Here is a 19,951-nt window from a genome sequence, read left to right on the forward strand (position 1 = left end):
TGAAGAGGAACACAGAGAATGGACTAGCCCCCACCCCCCATTTTCTGTGAATGTTCAACTACCAATAGGTTTAAGATGATCTTGTTTTATAGACACGTTCACTATATAAAGTCAACCATATATTCACACTCATCCCAACCTGACAGTTACTGATCAGACAGTTGGTGGAATACCTTAGGCATCGTTTCCCCTGTGGTCATTCCAGCTGCTGCTTTCAGCTGCCTAGATCATACCGTCCACTCAACCCTCAATCCTATTGTGTTGTTCTATTGTTGCTACTGTGGCATCCTTGGCCGCAGGTCTGCAGTGCTGACTGTAAGTCTATCTGGCTGGATGGCATTGGCCGGTGTGGGTGGGGGTTTGGGGTTTGGGTTTGGGGGTTGGTGGTGGGGGCACCGGAGGGGACGTGTCAGTAGTCTATATTTACCACCTTGAGTGCATTGTGTTTGGCCACATTCTCTTCGTGAAGGACACTTTGTGTCCAGGGCCAGGTTCACCTTTACTGCTCATACAGGGAGAGGCAGAGCGAGGAGCACCGGAGAGAAAGAATAGAGGTACTGTAAAGACAGGTGAGGCAGGGAGATTAAGAGAGAGTGAGACAGCAATTGAGAGAGACAGACAGTGAAAGGTGGACAGGGGACAGAGAGAGAGAGAGAGACGTGTGTCCTTCATGCTCATCTTGAGGGCCTGTGGAGTATAACCCTTTCTTCAAAGACAAACGTAAGTGGCTTTTTAATTCACCCTTACGGTACACCGTGATGTCATGACTTCCTATTTTCTTTCTCATCCACAAGGACGTGTTAAGGATACATTGCAAGGGTCATAAACTTCACATGAATATATAGTGAAAACCAGTACTGGGAAAGTAACCCAATGACAATTAGCGTCTGGTGACTTATTAAGTAAGGGAGAATGATGGACTTTTAATTAAGCCAATGGCAGTGGTGCAAAGTACTTTAGTAAAAATACTTTAGAGAACTACTTAAGTCGCTTTTTGGGGTATCTGTACTTTACTTTACTATTAATATTTTGGACAACTTTTACATTTACTTCACTACATTCCTAAAGAAAAGAATGTAAGTTTTACTCCATACAATTTCCCTGCCACCCAAAAGTACTCATTACATTTTCAATGCTTAGCAGGACTGGAAAATGGTTCAATTCACGTACTTATCAAGAGAACATCCCTGGTCATCCCTACAGTCTCTGATCTGGCGGACTCACTAAACACACATGCTTCTTTTGTAAATGATGTCTGAGCGTTGGAGTGTGCCCCTGGCTATCCATACATTTTACACAAAACAAGAAAATGGTGCCATCTGGTTTGTTAATTATAAGGAATTTGAACTTATTTATACTTTTACTTTTCATGCTTAAGTATATTTAAGTATATTTAAAACCAAATACTTTTAGACTTTTACTCAAGTATTATTTAACTCGGTGACTTTCACTTTTACTTGAGTCATTTTCTATTAAGGTATCTTTACTTTCACTCAAGTGTACTTTTTCCAACACTGGCCAATGGGATGGCATATGTGTTTACAAAAATGTTTGACTATGTTTCAGTGTTTGTATTATTTCTTAATCTTTCCTCAAATTCATGTGGTTGAACGTCATCTTCTTCCTCCATGGAGTAGCCTCAACGGCCTCCATATGCAAATAATTCATGTTACTATTACGCTGAGCTTTGCATGTCCCATTTCCCTTTGTCTCCACAAGAAGTAAGACAAAAAAACAGAACTTGAGAGTGCATAACTATTCACCCAATTTTAGTCTTCTCTGACCAGAGTACCTTCTACCACATGTTTGGAGAGTCTCCCACACGCCTTTTGGTGAACACCAAACGTGTTTGCTTATTTCTTTCTTTAAGCAATGGCTTTTTTTCTGGCCACTCCTCTGTAAAGCCCAGCTCTGTGGAGTGTACGGCTTAAAGTGGTCCTATGGACAGATACTCCAATCATATCTCAAGCTGGTTGAGTGTCAAAAGAGTCTCTACGTTTGGCAGCCTTCGTGGATATGAGTTGAAATTACACTCTCAGGACGATTAGGTAAAGCCCACATGTGTTGTTCAGACAATCCATGATCTACCAAATGACAAATAATTCATCCCCATGTTACTTTGTCTTTTCTCATCAGAGAGTTGGACTGTGCAGTCTACTCAAGACATAGGGGAAATTGCATTGTGAGCAGAAAGAACATTACTCTCCACTTTCTCCACAGGGGTCCGGGTATCCAGGCACGCACCAGCTAAGACAGATGCATTTTAACACGCTGGAGGTTGACCTTTTACCACCTGTGCACAAACAACCCTTTAGTTTTGCACAACAATGAGCCGTGAAGGGAAACCAGTGGGGATGCTATCCTGCTGAAGTGTTTGCCATCAGCCGCTTGCTAACGTCAGACCAGCAGGCTCACTGCAATGTCATTCAAACCATTAAAGCATTAGACACTAGCCACTCGCTAACGTTAGCCCTGGTCGTCCAATGTAATTCGAACAGACCAGAAGGAAAAACAAATGAGGGTGTTTATATTGCTAACGCGCTAACACTGGTGACAGTTGCTTGTGGGGGTGGGTGAAGGAAGTTATCACTCAGGCTCTGGCCTGGTTCTGTTGGTTGGGCGAGCTGCACTGTCGGCCTCCCCCAGAGTAGAGAGTGATTAATGACTGCTTGGGTGGCAGGCAGCGGCATGGTGGCAGACCTGAACTAATGAATTATAACTCGCTCAATGGCCCACAAAGGGCCAGTTCATTTAACAGAGGCCTGAAGCACACCTTTCTCCACGCCAGCTGCACCTGTCTTTACTTTTACTTTACGCATTGGATATATGTTGTTGTTGTGCTAATACGATATTACAGGTTTTGGATGCATTTCCATTGACACCTGGCTATTTGAGATCCACCATGAGCATAATTACTATGGTCATAAATGTACATATTCCTCACAATGAAAGTGAAAAGAGATCTCTGTAGCGTTCCTTTGCGAGTCTCCGACATGTCATCTCACAGAGTGGTCCTACTGTGCAATGTTAGATGATACATCCTCCTCCCTTCATCCCTCTCTCTCTCTCCTACCTCCTACCTCCACAGGTGTTCACAGGTCAGGGGTTCACCATGGCAACCAAGACGCTGATGACACGGGTCCAGGAAGAGCAGTCCCACCAGATGTCCCATAGCATGGCACTGGCCTCGCAGATCAAGAAGAAAACCTTCACCTCCAGGTAAAGGCACCCTAGCACACACACCCTGCTTCGTCATCATACCATAGATCATGTTCAGCCAATGCTTTTTATAAAAAATGAGATAGAATAAAGAATTTCCAGAAGATATCTAGTTGAATATGGTGTTCTGTATATACACTATAGTTTACAAAAGTATGTGGACACCCCTTCACATTAGTGGATTCGACTATTTCAGCCACACCCATTGCTGACAGGGGCATAAAATGGAGCACACAGCCATGCAATCTCCATAGAAAAACATTGACAGTAGAATAGCCTTACTGAAGAGCTCAGTGACTTTCAACATGGCACCGTCATAGGATGCCACCTTTCCAACGAGTCAGGTCAACTGTAAGTGCTGTTACTGTGAAGTGGAAACGTCTAGGAGCAACAGCGCCTCACTCGCGATGTGGTAGATCACACAAGCTCACAGAACGGCACCACTGAGTGCTGAAGCGCGTGGTGTGTAAAAATCATCTGTCCTCGGTTGCAACACTCTCTACCAAGTTCCAAACTGCCTCTGGAAAAAATGTCAACACATTAACTGTTTGGCGGGAGCTTCATGAAATACGTTTCCATGGCCAAGCAGTCGCACACAAGCCTAAAATTACCATGCACAATGCCAAACGGCTGGAGTGGTGTAAAGCTCTCTGCCATTGGACTCTGAAGCAGTGGAAACGCGTTCTCTGGAGTGATGAATCATGCTTCACCATCTGGCAGTCCGACGGATGAATCTGGGTTTGGAGAACGCTACCTGCCCTAATGCATAGTACCAACTGTAAAGTTTGGTGGAGGAAGAATGATGGTCCGGGGCTGTGAAGGTAAATCTTAACTCTGCAGCATTCAATGACATTCTAAATGATTCTGTGGTTCTAAATTTGTGGCAACAGTTTGGGGAAGGTCCTTTCCTGTTTCAGCATGACAATGCCCCTGTGCACAAAGTAAGGTCCATACAGAAAGGATTTGTCAAGATCGGTGTGGAAGAATTTGACTGGCCTGCACAGAGCCCTGACCTGAACTCAGTCGAATACCTTTGGGATGAATTTCAACACCAACTGCGAGCCAGGCCTAATCGCCCAACATCAGTGCCCGACCTCACTGATGCTCTTGTAGCTGAAGTCCACGCAGCAATGTTCCAACATCTAGTGGAAAGCCATCCCAGACAAGTGGAGCCTGTTATAGCAGCAAAGGGGGGACCAACTCCATGATTTTGGAATGAGATGTACAAAAAGCAGGTGTCCACATACTTTTGGTTATGTAGTGTATCATACACTTACTTTATGGAAAACGGTTTGCATGGGAGTAAAGTACAGTCAATATTGCACCATTACTGTATGTTACCAGATATGTGCATAGCTAGACAGATGAAAAGTGCTCTGTATATAATGGAGCCCTGTTTTGTTGTGGGTTGTGGGATGATATTAGAGCTTTTAAATAAGGACATGTATCCAGTCGGGCAGTTATTGTGAGGTCATTGAGACAGCAGAGCAGTGACGCAGTGTGTGTCCGGGAGTGTGTGTGTGTGTTCGCTTAAGGACTGTATTAGAGCTACACTCACGTGCACAAACACGCGGTACACACAAGTCCATGTGGATAAAGTAGCCTTTGCATTACACTAATATAATGTATGCAGGCATACACATTCACATACACATGTCATTGAGACCCTCTCCAGAAAGAGAGACACGTTGCCGCTTTTATTGATTTACCTACGGATGGGCAGTCAACCTTGTCTGCCTCTCCCTGCCAAAGTCAGCCTTCAATCCCCAGAACAGCCCTGACTCACCACAGAGTCACCCATGCTCATATAAACACACACACACACACACACACACACACACACACACACACACACACACCATACCATTATGTGCATGGCGCCGTTAGGCTAACGTTTTACAGGCTCCTAAACAATTGTGCTATTGTGTGTGTTTTTTTGCGTTAATTTAAACTTATTTTTTGTACATACTGTTTCTGCCACCGTCTCTTATGTCGTGGAAATTTCCTCTATTTACCTAATCATGAGAGCAAACCACACACACACACGTCAGAGTTAGTTATAAAAGTCCATCTTTAATTATATGAGCTCTTATCACAATCCTGTGACTCTCAGATAAATTCAGTGTCTACCCAGTGAATTCTCTGAGAGCCCCCTTACAATGCAACTGAGTTCCTTTAATAGCAAAGACACCCATAGTCAGACAGCATAGACATAATTCATCGTTCAGCTTTGTCTCCTTTCCCAAACCCCAGAAACCATAAACCAAATCCTCCATATCAACAGGCATATATCAAATTGTCATTTATATACAACCCACTCTATATACAAACTCCTGGACAAACTCACGGAGAGGGGGGTGAGGCTATAGGTTAAGATAGAAACAACATAAGAGGGAGCATAGAATGATTCCAGACACTGCAAACCCTCCTTTCCCCACTGGGAAAGGTAGGGAGTAAAAGATATGTTTACACATGATGACACTTTGACCTCTCCCCTCTCAGCGGCCCAGGCAACTTAGTTTTGACATAGAACAGATAACTGCAACCTCACCACAGTATTATACAAATATACCATTCTGATGAGAATTAACTTACACACATTTGATGAATATTAAACATCTTACAAATGTTACCAACAAATTCTGATAATTCCACGACAGACCGAAAAGAGCTTCGGATATCAGTGTAGTGATTACTCACCTCGTAATGGACGAAGATTTTTTTTCTTTAACGAGTCAGACGCGAAGATGTACTTCAGACACCGGACAAGGCCCAAATCCCCATCATTCGCATAAGGAAGAGACAGAGATATCGGGGGGGTAAGTCAGGGTGCCTTGTAAGGATCCGACGGTGAGTGGGTAATCCACCTCTAACATCAGTCCTATTAGCCAATGTGCAGTCATTGGATAACAAACTGGATGAGCTCTGATCAACACTATCCTACCAACGGGACATTAAAAACTGTAACATCTTATGTTTCACCGAGTCGTGGCTGAATGACAACATGGCTAACATACAGCTGGCTGGGATCGAGGCACCAGCTGTTCCGGAAGACTGTGTGATCACGCTCTCCGCAGCCGATGTGAGTAAGACCTTTAAACAGGTCAACATTCACAAGGCCGCAGGGCCAGACAGATTACCAGGATGTGTACTGCGAGCATGCGCTGACCAACTGGAAAGTGTCTTCACTGACATTTTAAACCTCTCCCTGTCTGAGTCTGTAATACCAACATGTTTCAAGCAGACCACCATACTGCCTGTGCCCAAGAACACTAAGGTAACCCGCCTAAATGACTACAAACCCGTAGCACTCACGTCTGTAGCCATGGAGTGCTTTGAAAGGCTGGTCATGGCTCACATCAACACCATCATCCCAGAAACCCTAGACCCACTCCAATTTGCATACTGCCCCAACAGATCCACAGATGACCAAATGTATATTGCACTCCACACTGCCCTTTCCCACCTGGACAAAATGAACACCTACGTGAGAATGCTATTCATTGACTACGGCTCAGCGTTCAACACCGTAGTGCCCTCAAAGCTAATCACTAAGCTAAGGACCTTGGGACTAAACACCTCCCTCTGCAACTGGATCCTGGACTTCCTGACGGGCCGCCCCCAGGTGGTAAGGGTAGGTAACAACACATCCCCCACGCTGATCCTCAACACGGGGGGGGGGGGCCTCAGGGGTGCGTGCTCAGTTCCCCCCTGTACTCCCTGTTCACCCATGACTGCATGGCCAAGCATGACTCCAACACCATCATTAAGTTTTCTGACGATGTGATAGGCCTGATCACCGGCAATGATGAGACAGCCTATAGGGAGGAGGTCAGAGACCTGGCAGTGTTGTGCCAGGATAACAACCTCTCCCTCAACATGATCAAGACTAAGGAGATGATCATGGACTACAGGAAAAGAAGGACCGAGCAAACCTCCATTCTCATGGACAGTGCTGCAGTGGAGTAGAATTAGAGCTTCAAGTTTATGGTCCAAACACACCAAGACAGTCGTGAAGAGGGCACGACAACGCCTATTCCCCTTCAGGAGACTGAAAAGGTTTGCGATGGGTCCTCAGATCCTCAAAAAGTTCTACAGCTGCACCATCGAGAGCATCCTGACAGGTTGTATCACTGCCTGGTATGGCAAATGCTCGGCCTCCGACTGCAAGGCACTACAGAGGGTAATGCGTAAGGCCCAGTACATCACTGGGGCCAAGCTTCCTGCTATCCAGGACCTCTATACCAGTCTGTGTCAGAGGAAGGCCCTAAAAAATTGCCGAAGACTCCAGCCACCCTAGTCATAGACTGTTCTCTCTGCTAACGCACTGCAAGTGGTACCGGAGCACCAGTTCTTGGTCCAAAAGGCTTCTTAACAGCTTCTATGCCAAAGCCATAAGATACATGAACATCTAATCAAATGGCTACCTGGACTATGCGCATTGAGCCCCCCACCCCCATTTTTACGCTGCTGCTACTCTTTGTTTATTATCTACGCATTGTCACTCTACCTCTACCTACATGTACATATTACCTCAATTACCTCGACTAACCTGTGTCCCCGCACATTGACTCTGCATCGGTACCCCCTGCATATAGCTACTGTTAATTTATTGTTGCTCTTTAATTATTTGTTATTTTTCTATTTTCTTATTTTTTCTTTTCTTTTCTTATAATACTTTCTTAACAGTTGTTTTTCTTAAAACTGCATTGTTAGTTAAGACCTTGAAAGTAAGGATTTCACTGTAAGTTGAAATCCTGTTGTATATGTCTCCATGTCCCTGGATTTCAACTGCTCTCTGGACATTCACTCCCGGATCTCACAGCTAGCTGGCTGCTATCCGTGTGTCTATCTGCTTTCGTCGATTCCGGAGCAAACATCAATTACTCCGGAGCTAGCCAGCTCCGTCAATCACTCCTGAGCTCCGTCAATCACTCCTGGGCTGCAGTCACCTATCCGGACCCGTTTTACTGCCTACACGGAGCCCCTCCGGGCCTTCACAACTGGACTGCCGACGTTATCTACCCGAAGGAGATCCGGCTGGCTCCTCTGTCGCGACGTTACCTGAACGCCCATCTGCAGCCTGCTAACCGTTAGCTGTCTTACCGGCTGCTCTCAGAATAGACAATCGGACAATTTATTTATTTGTATTATTATTATGTTTCTTCTTGGGCCTCTATAACTATATCTATTGTTTTTATTTTTTTTGTTGTTGTGTGATTTGGACTAATCCCCTCTACCACACGGAACCCCACTAATCTACTGACGGAACGCAAGAGGTGGCTAACAACAGACCTCCATCCTATGCTAGCTTGCTACCGATGTCCTGGCTAGCTGTCTAAATTGCCGTGACACCCAAACCAACCTCTCCACTCCCTGGACCCTTTTGATCACTCGACTAAGGATGCCTCTCCTTAATGTCAATATGTCTTGTCCATTGCTGTTCTGGTTAGTGTTTATTGGCTTATTTCACTGTAGAGCCTCTAGTCCTGCTCACTATACCTTATCCAACTTATTAGTTCCACCACCCACACATGCAATGACATCTCCTGGTTTCAATGATGTTTCTAGAGACAATATCTCTCTCTTCATCACTCAATACCTAGGTTTACCTCCACTGTATTCACATCCTACCATACCTTTGTCTGTACATTATACCTTGATGCTATTTTATCGCCCCCAGAAACCTCCTTTTACTCTCTGTTCCAGACGTTCTAGACGATCAATTCTTATTGCTTTTAGCCGTACCCTTATTCTTCTCCTCCTATGTTCCTCTGGCGATGTAGAGGTGAATCCAGGCCCTGCAGTGCCTAGCTCCACTCCTATTCCCCAGGCGCTCTCTTTTGATTACTTCTGTAACCGTAATAGCCTTGGTTTCATGCATGTTAACATTAGAAGCCTCCTCCCTAAGTTTGTTCTTTTCACTGCTTTAGCACACTCTGCCAACCCGGATGTTCTAGCTGTGTCTGAATCCTGGCTTAGGAAGACCACCAAAAATTCAGAAATTTTAATTCCAAACTACAACATTTTCAGACAAGATAGAACTGCCAAAGGGGGCGGTGTTGCAATCTACTGCAAAGATACATTTACATTTAAGTCATTTAGCGATAGCCTGCAGAGTTCTGTCCTACTATCCAGGTCTGTACCCAAACAATTTGAACTTCTACTTTTAAAAATCCACCTCTCTAAAAACAAGTCTCTCACCGTTGCCGCCTGCTATAGACCACCCTCTGCCCCCAGCTGTGCTCTGGACACCATATGTGATCTGATTGCCCCCCATCTATCTTCAGAGCTTGTGCTGCTAGGCGACCTAAACTGGAACATGCTTAACACCCCCGCCATCCTACAATCTAAACTTGATGCCCTCAATCTCACACAAATTATCAATGAACCTACCAGGTACCCCCCCAAAGCCTTAAACACGGGCACCCTCATAGATATCATCCTAACCAACTTCCCCTCTAAATACACCTCTGCTGTCTTCAACCAAGATCTCAGCGATCACTGCCTCATTGCCTGCATCCGTAATGGGTCAGCGGTCAAACGACCTCCACTCATCACTGTAAAACGCTCCCTGAAACACTTCAGCGAGCAGGCCTTTCTAATCGACCTGGCCGGGGTATCCTGGAAGGATATTGATCTCATCCTGTCAGTAGAGGATGCCTGGATATTTTTTTTAAATGCCTTCCTAACAATCTTAAATAAACATGCCCCATTCAAGAAATTTAGAACCAGGAACAGATATAGCCCTTGGTTCTCTCCAGACCTGACTGCCCTTAACCAACACAAAAACATCCTATGGCGTTCTGCATTAGCATCGAACAGCCCCCGTGATATGCAGCTGTTCAGGGAAGCTAGAAACCGTTATACACAGGCAGTTAGAAAAGCCAAGGCTAGCTTTTTCAAGCAGAAATTTGCTTCCTGCAACACTAACTCTAAAAAGTTCTGGGACACTGTAAAGTCCATGGAGAATAAGAACACCTCCTCCCAGCTGCCCACTGCACTGAAGATAGGAAACACTGTCACCACTGATAAATCCACCATAATTGAGAATTTCAATAAGCATTTGTCTACGGCTGGCCATGCTTTCCACCTGGCTACTCCTACCCCGGCCAACAGCACTGCACCCCCAACAGCAACTCGCCCAAGCCTTCCCCATTTCTCCTTCTCCCAAATGCATTCAGCTGAAGTTCTGAAAGCGCTGAAAAATCTGGACCCCTACAAATCAGCCTGTGCTAGACAATTTGGACCCTTTCTTTCTAAAATTATCTGCCGAAATTGTTGCCACCCCTATTACTAGCCTGTTCAACCTCTCTTTCGTGTCGTCTGAGATTCCCAAAGATTGGAAAGCAGCTGCAGCTGCCTCCAGGCAAGCTTCAATGCCATACAACTCTCCTTCCGTGGCCTCCAATTGCTCTTAAATACAAGTAAATCTAAATGCATGCTCTTCAACCGATCGCTACCTGCACCTACCCGCCTGTCCAACATCACTACTCTGGACGGCTCTGACTTAGAATACGTGGACAACTACAAATACTTAGGTGTCTGGTTAGACTGTAAACTCTCCTTCCAGACCCATATCAAACATCTCCAATCCAAAGTTAAATCTAGAATTGGCTTCCTATTTCGCAACAAAGCATCCTTCACTCATGCTGCCAAACATACTCTTGTAAAATTGACCATCCTACCAATCCTCGACTTTGGCCATGTCATTTACAAAATAGCCTCCAATACCCTACTCAACAAATTGGATGCAGTCTATCACAGTGCAATCCGTTTTGTCACCAAAGCCCCATATACTACCCACCATTGCGACCTGTACGCTCTCGTTGGCTGGCCCTCGCTTCATACTCGTCGCCAAACCCACTGGCTCCATGTCATCTACAAGACCCTGCTAGGTAAAGTCCCCCTTATCTCAGCTCGCTGGTCACCATAGCATCTCCCACCTGTAGCACACGCTCCAGCAGGTATATCTCTAGTCACCCCCAAAACCAATTCTTTCTTTGGCCGCCTCTCCTTCCAGTTCTCTGCTGCCAATGACTGGAACGAACTACAAAAATCTCTTAAATTGGAAACACTTATCTCCCTCACTAGCTTTAAGCACCAACTGTCAGAGCATCTTACAGATTACTGCACCTGTACATAGCCCACCTATAATTTAGCCCAAACAACTACCTCTTTCCCAACTGTATTTAATTAATTTATTTATTTTGCTCCTTTGCACCCCATTATTTTTATTTCTACTTTGCACATTCTTCCATTGCAAAACTACCATTCCAGTGTTTTACTTGCTATATTGTAATTACTTTGCCACCATGGCCTTTTTTGCCTTTACCTCCCTTCTCACCTAATTTGCTCACATTGTATATAGACTTGTTTTTTTACTGTATTATTGACTGTATGTTTGTTTTACTCCATGTGTAACTCTGTGTCGTTGTATGTGTCGAACTGCTTTGCTTTATCTTGGCCAGGTCGCAATTGTAAATGAGAACTTGTTCTCAACTTGCCTACCTGGTTAAATAAAGGTGAAATAAAATAAATAAATAAATAAATATGTGTTGTATATGTGATCATACTTCGTAACTGGTGTTGTGTGGTGTTTTTAACGAAAGGAATAACCAGCCAGTGGTCCCAGTTGGGTCCCAGTTGATTGGTGTTTACTCTGATGATAGACACAAGAAAGTACATTAGATATGCAGGACGACAGTATGTTGGGGTGGCAGGTAGCCTAGTGGTTAGAGTGTTGGGCTCGTAACTGAAAGGTTGCTCGATCTAAATCCCTGAGCTGACAAGGTAAAAATCTGTTGTTCAGGTCCCTGAACGAGGCAGTTAACCCACTGTTCTTAGACTGTCATAGTAAATAAGAATTCATACTTGCCTATTTAAATGAAGGTAAAAAAATAAATGTTTTATGTTGATGGCTGTAGATTTGTGATTCAAAGCATGCATGTCAATATCAGACTGGGTATTTTGTATTCAAACATAACAATGACAACCATTTTACACAATACAATAAAGGGAAGTACCTGACGATAAACACAAGGAAGCACATTAGATGTGCAGGACAACAGTCTGTTGATGGCTGTAGATTTGTGATTTGTCTGTTAGCATGGAAATAACTGAATTAGCAGGGAGCTAATGTGACCAATACAATTAGAGCATGCTAGCTAACTCGTTCTTATAGCAATAATTATATAAAAGTTCCCACTATCTAACAGATACTGTACACATACACAGTATAGTGGTTAGTGATTTGGGGATCAAATCCCCGAGCTGACAAGGTAAAAATCTGTCGTTCTACCCCTGAGCAAGGCAGTTAACTCACTGTTCACCGGGTGCCGAAGACGTGGATGTTGATTATGGCAGCCCTCCGCGCCTCTCTGATTCAGAGGGGTTGGGTTAAATGCAGAAGACACATTTCAGTTGAAGGCATTCAGTTGTACAACTGACTAGGTATCCCCCTTTCCCTATATACACATCCGGAGATATACACTACTGTTCAAAAATTTGGGGTCACTTAGAAATGTCCTTGTTTTTGAAAGAAAAGCAGAAAAATGTGTCCATTAAAATAACATCAAATTGATCAGAAATACAGTGTAGACATTGTTAATGTTGTAAATGACTATTGTAGCTGTAAACGGCTGACATTTAATGGAATATCTACATAGGTGTACAGAGGCCCATTATCAGCAACCATCACTCCTGTGTTCTAATGTCACGTTGTGTTAACTAATCCAAGTTTATCATTAAGGCTAATTGATCATTAGAAAACACTTTTGCAATTATGTTAGCACAGCTGAAAACTGTTGTTCTGATTAAAGAAGAAATAAAACTGTCCTTCTTTAAACTAGTTAAGTATCTGGAGCATCAGCATTTGTGGGTTCGATTACAGGCTCAAAATGGCCCGAAACAAAGAACTTTCTACTGAAACCCATCAGTCTATTCTTGTTCTGAGAAATGAAGGCTATTCCATGCAAAAAATTACCAAGAAACTGAAGATCTCATACAATGCTGTGTACTCCCTTCACAGAACAGCGTAAACTTGCTCTAATCAGAATAGAAAGAGTGGCAGGCCCCGGTGCACAACTGAGCAAGAGGACAAGTACATTAGAGTGTCTCGTTTGAGAAACAGACGCCTCACAAGTCCTCAACTGGCAGCTTCACTAAATAGTACCCGCAAAACACCAGTCTCAACGTCAACAGTGAAGAGGCGACTCCGGGATGCTGACCTTCTAGGCAGAGTTCCTCTGTCCAGTGTCTGTTCTTTTGCCCATCTTAATCTTTTCTTTTTATTGGCCAGTCTGAGATATGGCTTTTTCTTTGCAACTCTGCCTAGAAGGCCAGCATCCCGGAGTCACCTCTTCACTGTTGACGTTGAGACTGGTGCTTAAAGCTGCAATATGTACATTTAGGGCGACCCGACCCGATCTGTTATTTTCATTGAAAGCAAGTCAAGAAGCAGCAGATCTGCTCTATGTGCACTATTTCTATGCTTCCATTATGAAGTTTTGTTTTTGAGGCTTTTATTTTTGATTTTTTTACACCAGCTTCAAACCGTGTAAAATACAACATTTTTGCAGTTGAGACACAACATCATCATAATAATAATAATAATAAATTACAATTGTAGAATGCTTTTCATTAACAGATGTAAATCACAAAGTTCTTTGCATTGAGAACAACCATTAAAATAAAAAGGCTTTAAAAAAGGACTATAAACTTTCAAAGATGGTTTAGTACTATACACGATACAGAAAATAATGAAGGACTCGACAAGGACAAAACAACAGAATTCTAAGCTAACATATAAGACCAACAACAGACACCACGTGCTCTTGAATATAGGGTGGGTAATTTCAATCGTAGAAATATCATTCATATATCCTGTCCCTTCAGACCACTGCAGTTTAGCTGGTACACCATTGAAATGTGAATTGAATTGAACATTTCACTTCTAATTACTACCACAAATATGGCATCCGGTCCACCCACCATTAAATGTCCATTTCTGTTCTATTACCTATATTTCTATGATTTCAATAGGTTTCTTGTGGAGGATTGACAGTATAATTTAAAACAACAGACATTCCAATTCAAGTCAACATTCTCTGTTAAGTGCCCTCTTATACCCCTATAAACAGTAAGGAGAACACTTGCTTGGGAGGCAAGTCGAGACAATAAAGTTGTACGGCATCTTAAAGTAATAGGAGAGGTGCCAACTTTGGCTCAACTTTGATCCACAAGGGTCCATTACACTTTAACAAGAGCAACTACCGCTGCCTTCAGGAGATATTCTGAGAGATAATGCTTGTATCAGGTCTTATGTGTGAGAGATAATGCTTGTATCAGGTCTTATGTGGGCTGCTTGGCCTATATTCAGGGTTTTGAATTGCCCCACGCTACAACACATTTCTGAAAGTCAGAGTTTATTTCCCCCACAAAGTGAATACAGCCAGCTAATTTATGCAGCCATATTGCTTCAGGCACTCCTTTCAGAAAGAAAGACTACTTGTGATGACAATGCAAATTGTTGTGACTTCCCGTTTTATTTTGTTTATTTGCTGGGACAGTTCCCCTTTTTCACAGAGCTCAGAGAGAGAAACTTCTGCTTTTTCTTTTGTTTGGTTCCTGGACTGTTCCGCAGCGTGCAGAGAGAGAGAGTGATAGGGTGTTGTTGAATAATGTAGCATGGAGCCTAAGGCTGGACAATATCACTCTGGCTCTGGTCCACTAAGCACACACAGTAAATAGAGGCCTGCTCCTTCACAAAAGTGTGTGGTTTCGATATTGATATCATTACTCCCCAAAATGTCGCTGAAAAACAACACGAGGGGGTAGAAAACGCACTAGCAAATCTTTACAGAGTTATAGTGTAAATTCATAGATGATATGCTTTCAAAGGGATCAATATTAATGCATCTCTTTCCAATATAGAACAGGATACATGGGCATCCTATGAGATACATTACATGACCAAAGGTATGTGGACATCTACTTGTCCAACATCTCATTCCAAAATCATGTGGTTAATATGGATTTGGTCCCCCCTTTGCTGCTATAACAGCCTCCACTCTTGTGGGAAGGCTTTCCAACAAGAGCATCAGTGAGGTCGGGCACTGATGTTGGGCGATTAGGCCTGGCTCGCAGTCGGTGTTCCAATTCATCCCAAAGGTGTTTGATGGGGTTGAGGTCAGGGCTCCGTGCAGGCCAGTCAAATTCTTCCACATCGATCTCAACAAACAATTTCTGTATGGACCTCGCTTTGTAAATGGGGGAATTGTCATACTGAAACAGGAAAGGGCCTTCTCCAAACTGTTGCCATAAAGTTGGAAGTACAGAATCATCTAGAATGTCATTGTATGCTTTAGTGTTAAGATTTTCCTTCACTGGAACTAAGGGGTCTAGCCCGAACCATGAAAAACAGCCCCAGACCATTATTCCTCCTCCACCAAATTTTACAGTTTGCACTATGGTAGCTATGCATTAAAATGCAAATCAATTTATAATATTTTTGACATGCGTTTTTCTGGATTTTGTTGTTGTTATTCTGTCTCTCACTGTTCAAATAAACCTACCATTAAAATTATAGACTGATCATTTCTTTGTCAGTGGGCAAACGTACAAAATCAGGAGGGGATCAAATACTTTTTTCCCTCACTGTATTGGTCCTTTTGTGTGTGTGTGTGTTTGTGTGTGTGTGTGTGAGAATGACATTGGCCTAGCTCGAGATAGCTGAGAGGCACAAGAAATGCACTTTTGAATTAGAACCACTACTGCGTGCTTCTGTCACAAACAGGCACAGAGCCATGGCTACTGGTGCGTCCCCTGAAGGTCCATGACACCATTTGTTTTTTAAAGAAAAAATTGTTACATGGGAAATAATGGCATGTGATCATGCAACAGCAAATGAATACAATGCTGCTGCGTCTTAATTAAGCACATGTCTACACAACATGCACTGGATTCATAGCCAGAGGTCAACAAACAATCCTTATGATTAGTGACCCTGTTGCAATTGTTAAGAGCTGGGTTGTATTCATTAGTCCACACTGTATCAAAGTGTTTTGAAACAGAAAACTAAAAATAAAAAGCTTTTCCTATTGGACAAGTTCTGGTTGTCCCTTCCTGTTTCATTTAGTTTTATTTTTGTTAATTGCCAAATGAATATGACCCTGGGGTCAAAACATTGGCCGTTCGTTCCTCCTGGCTCTACAACCTCCCCACAACAAAACAACATGGCTTTATGCACCACTGAAAAAGAGGAACAAAGACGATTAGAACTAGCAGAACAGAAGGCAGCAGGTGATTATAACATTACTCTCAGTTGAGAGAAAACAGGTCAGCCATAGCATTGCCTGACTAGATTTCAGCTTGGTTAGGACCCCACATGGGAGCACCTATCTCAACCAGATATCACCTCAGCTGCAGTTACTGGCTGGGTGGATGTTTTGTGGGACTTTTTAATTCATGATCCATAAAAACAGGATGAACTCGCAGGGATGTTTAAAGATTCAACATGATGCTCATTTGTCATAACTGAAAAGGCCATAGAGAAGATTTATGCACAATTGCTACAGCTGCCATGCTAAATCAAATCAAATCAAATTGTAAGGTCTACACAACAGGTGTAAACCTTACCATTAAATGCTTACTTACAAGCCCTTAACCAACAATGCAGTTTTAAGAAAAATAAGAGTTAAGAAAATATTTACTAAATTAACTGAAGTAAAAAGAAAGTAACACAATAAAATAACAATAACAAGGCTATATACAGGGGGTACCGGTTAAACGAGGTAATTGAGGTATTATGTAATGTACTGCAGGTAGGGGTAAAGTGACTATTACCCCCCAAGAAAATGGGGGATAATTGCAAAAAACGAATATTGTATAATCTCGTTAGAATGTTAACATGGTAACAATTCATCACACAACTGATTTATTGTTCTTATCTTTACACCCTTTTTTACATTGGTTTGGAGGTTCCCAGGTGTTGCACTGCTGTGTTCCCTTAAAATTGATATGACGAAAGGCCTTTGTACGTGTTACTTAAAAGCAAGAGATAACGACTTCAAATCTTACATTGAACAGACGTACACAATGCATCCGGAGGTGATATCACAAATTAATTAACAAACCATTCGATAGCGACGACTGACTAGTGAATAAAACGCTGCCTCTTAATTCCCTCTCTACCTTTATCCTGTATCTAGTCGCTGATCCAAATAAAGGCCTGTAGTCCACTCTAAGCTGTAGAGCTAGTCAGGTGGTCTTAGTTTGGACAGAGACATTGACATCGTTATTCACAGAGGTTATCCGTCTCTATTATCATGCTGAACTCCAGCTCTATCTCAGCTGTTAATATTGCCTTTGTTTTATTCAGCTGTTATTCTCAACAGCTTGTTCTGTTGGTAAGTAATCAGACTCCAGAGCACTTTGACAATTGCTGAGTGTCACAGGAATTGGAAATAATAAAGGCAAATGTAAGCAATGTTTCCGCGTTTCATTTGACATTGTAATTTTAAAAGCCAAAGCCATGTCCCCAGTAAAAATGGTTGAATAAAACATTGTGCTTGTAATTCAGTTTTGTTCTTTAAAGGTCACCTATGAGCGGAACTCCCTCAGGTTGTGTGGCCTCCCCTGGTGGTCAGATTCAGAATAGCAGGACAGTTGTAACTACACTTGACTTGGGGCTGAGATTTCCTGTAGATGTCTGACACCCTGGTGGAAATGACACCATCTAGCTTCAGATCCACGAACCCTGTCCCACAACTCTTGTCGGACAAAACAACCTCCTCGTGATTAATTGATCTTTTATTGAATGATCTGATTTCTACTTTGATTAAAACACCCAATGAATCTAATATGTTGTTGTTTGTTCTTTGTCCCTGTGATGCACCAGTGATGAGGAGGCTTCCTACTCTGAGTTCTATCCCATCATTCCCGGTGATGTGATGTCGGTCAAGGAGATCCTGAACATCGGCAAATTCCCACGGCACAGGACATGGTATGTTGAGAAGAGTTACGCAGGTGTTAGGGTGTCTGATATATACAGTAATACAGTAAGCCTTGTCCGAACCAGAATGGCCCATAGGGCATGGTTCTATGTCCTATTTCTGTAGCGTGAGGTAGCTCCATGTACAAGCACACACCCCTGCATAGTCAATACAATACGATTGGTACAATTCGTAACTAAATGATGCTTCTAAAATGCATTCACGCACCAGCAACGGCCCGTTGTAACAGGAGCACCCTGAGGTAAGATCAATGAATGCTATTATGAAACAATTATGAAACAAATGATGGCAAAGTCAGAGTTGAGGCAACGTTCAAACTGAACCGTCTACAATCGGCAACGCCTCAGCGAAGCACAAAGCAAAGACATCTCCGCTGCATCTTCTCCTGACTAATTCATCCCTGCCTGGAAGTGCTTCCAGGCTTATCTCTCCTGTGTAGAGCACATCCAGAGTGAGGTGTGGGGGTAGTCCAGCAGTTTAGGTCACTGCCTTCAGAATACATGTACCGTTGCTCACATGGGTTTGAATCTGACCCACTGCACACTCTTTCATTCGACTTTTCCTGTTGCAATCACTTCTATATTTAAATCCCAGCCCCCGTCCCCGCAGGAGGCCTTTTGGTAGGCCGTCATTGTAAATAAGAATTTGTTCTTAACAGACTTGCCTAGTTAAATAAAGGTTAAATAAAAAATAGACATCCAATCAAATAGAGAATAGACTCAGAACATGACTCTGCAGTCAGCACAGTCTCTGACTCTCTGTGGACAGCTATCTGTATGAAACATAGCGTAGGCCTCTAAGTTAGCAACGTCAGCTATAAATATCAATGGGGACGCCATGAAACGCCAAAGCCAAAGCAATCTCTGCATCCTCCCACTCCACCATCCATGACAAGATGAGATCAAGTTCCACTGGCGCTGGCCCTTAGTTCAAGGGCCATCCTTCTGAAGCATCAGAGATTGACGATAAAACAAAGATTCCATTCATGTTTCTTTTTTGATTTTCACTCTTCATTTTCGCTGTCATTTAAAACTCCAGCTGCTCTATGACCTCATATACTGGCTCAATAAGTTTATATGTGATGTCAATAAACTAAACAGTAATCCCTGATGACACAAGTTTATTAACGAGCAAAGACGTTATAGAGGAGGGAGGGAAGAGAAAAGGGCTGCGGAGGAGGTGAATGTGATGAAGTAGGGTGCATCTTTTGTTTAAAGATTATATCACAAGCTTGGGGATTTCATAACCAGCTGTCATTGTAGAGAATGTTATACATCTCAAAATAAATAGGGCTCCAGACTGGAAGGTTTAGGTCACAGTAAACATGATGGGAAGGGGGAAAAGTGGCATCTCATAACACCCTTATCCAGGGACACCTTGCCCTGTCCCTATTGTTCATGTGGCTGATAATGTGATTCAATGTAGGCCGTCATTGTAAATAGAATTTGTTCTCAACTACTTTACTTCAGCTTGAAGCTGGGGTTTTGCTAAACCAATCCAAAAGGAGTTAGATTTGACATCTCCAAGTATAATGTAACTGGAAAAAATGGGTGAAACAAACCATCAAGACCTTTTCGGTCATTGAGGCACCTCAACCCTAAAAACCAATCAGGTCATGCCTGTCATGACGTTGACCTGGGGGTAGGTTTATGACAGTCATAAATACATCTTCCCCCCTTTTTCCTCTCTCTAGCCTACTGATGTGAAATTTGAAAACC

General features: G+C 43.0%; 1 protein-coding gene across 1 annotated transcript in view; it reads left to right on the forward strand.

The window, feature by feature from the left end:
- The first annotated feature begins 446 nt into the window (after window positions 1-446).
- The window catches only part of LOC115105365 (myomesin-3-like), a 71,470-nt gene continuing 51,965 nt past the window's right edge, over window positions 447-19,951 (forward strand). Inside the window, 3 exon segments of the mRNA XM_029627325.2 lie at window positions 447-720; window positions 3,089-3,219; window positions 18,119-18,223. Of these exon segments, the coding sequence (XP_029483185.2) occupies window positions 3,113-3,219; window positions 18,119-18,223 (212 nt within the window). The 5' untranslated portion in view covers window positions 447-720; window positions 3,089-3,112.

The sequence above is a fragment of the Oncorhynchus nerka genome, linkage group LG3, assembly GCF_034236695.1.
Source record: "Oncorhynchus nerka isolate Pitt River linkage group LG3, Oner_Uvic_2.0, whole genome shotgun sequence".
Taxonomy (NCBI): Eukaryota; Metazoa; Chordata; class Actinopteri; order Salmoniformes; family Salmonidae; genus Oncorhynchus; species Oncorhynchus nerka.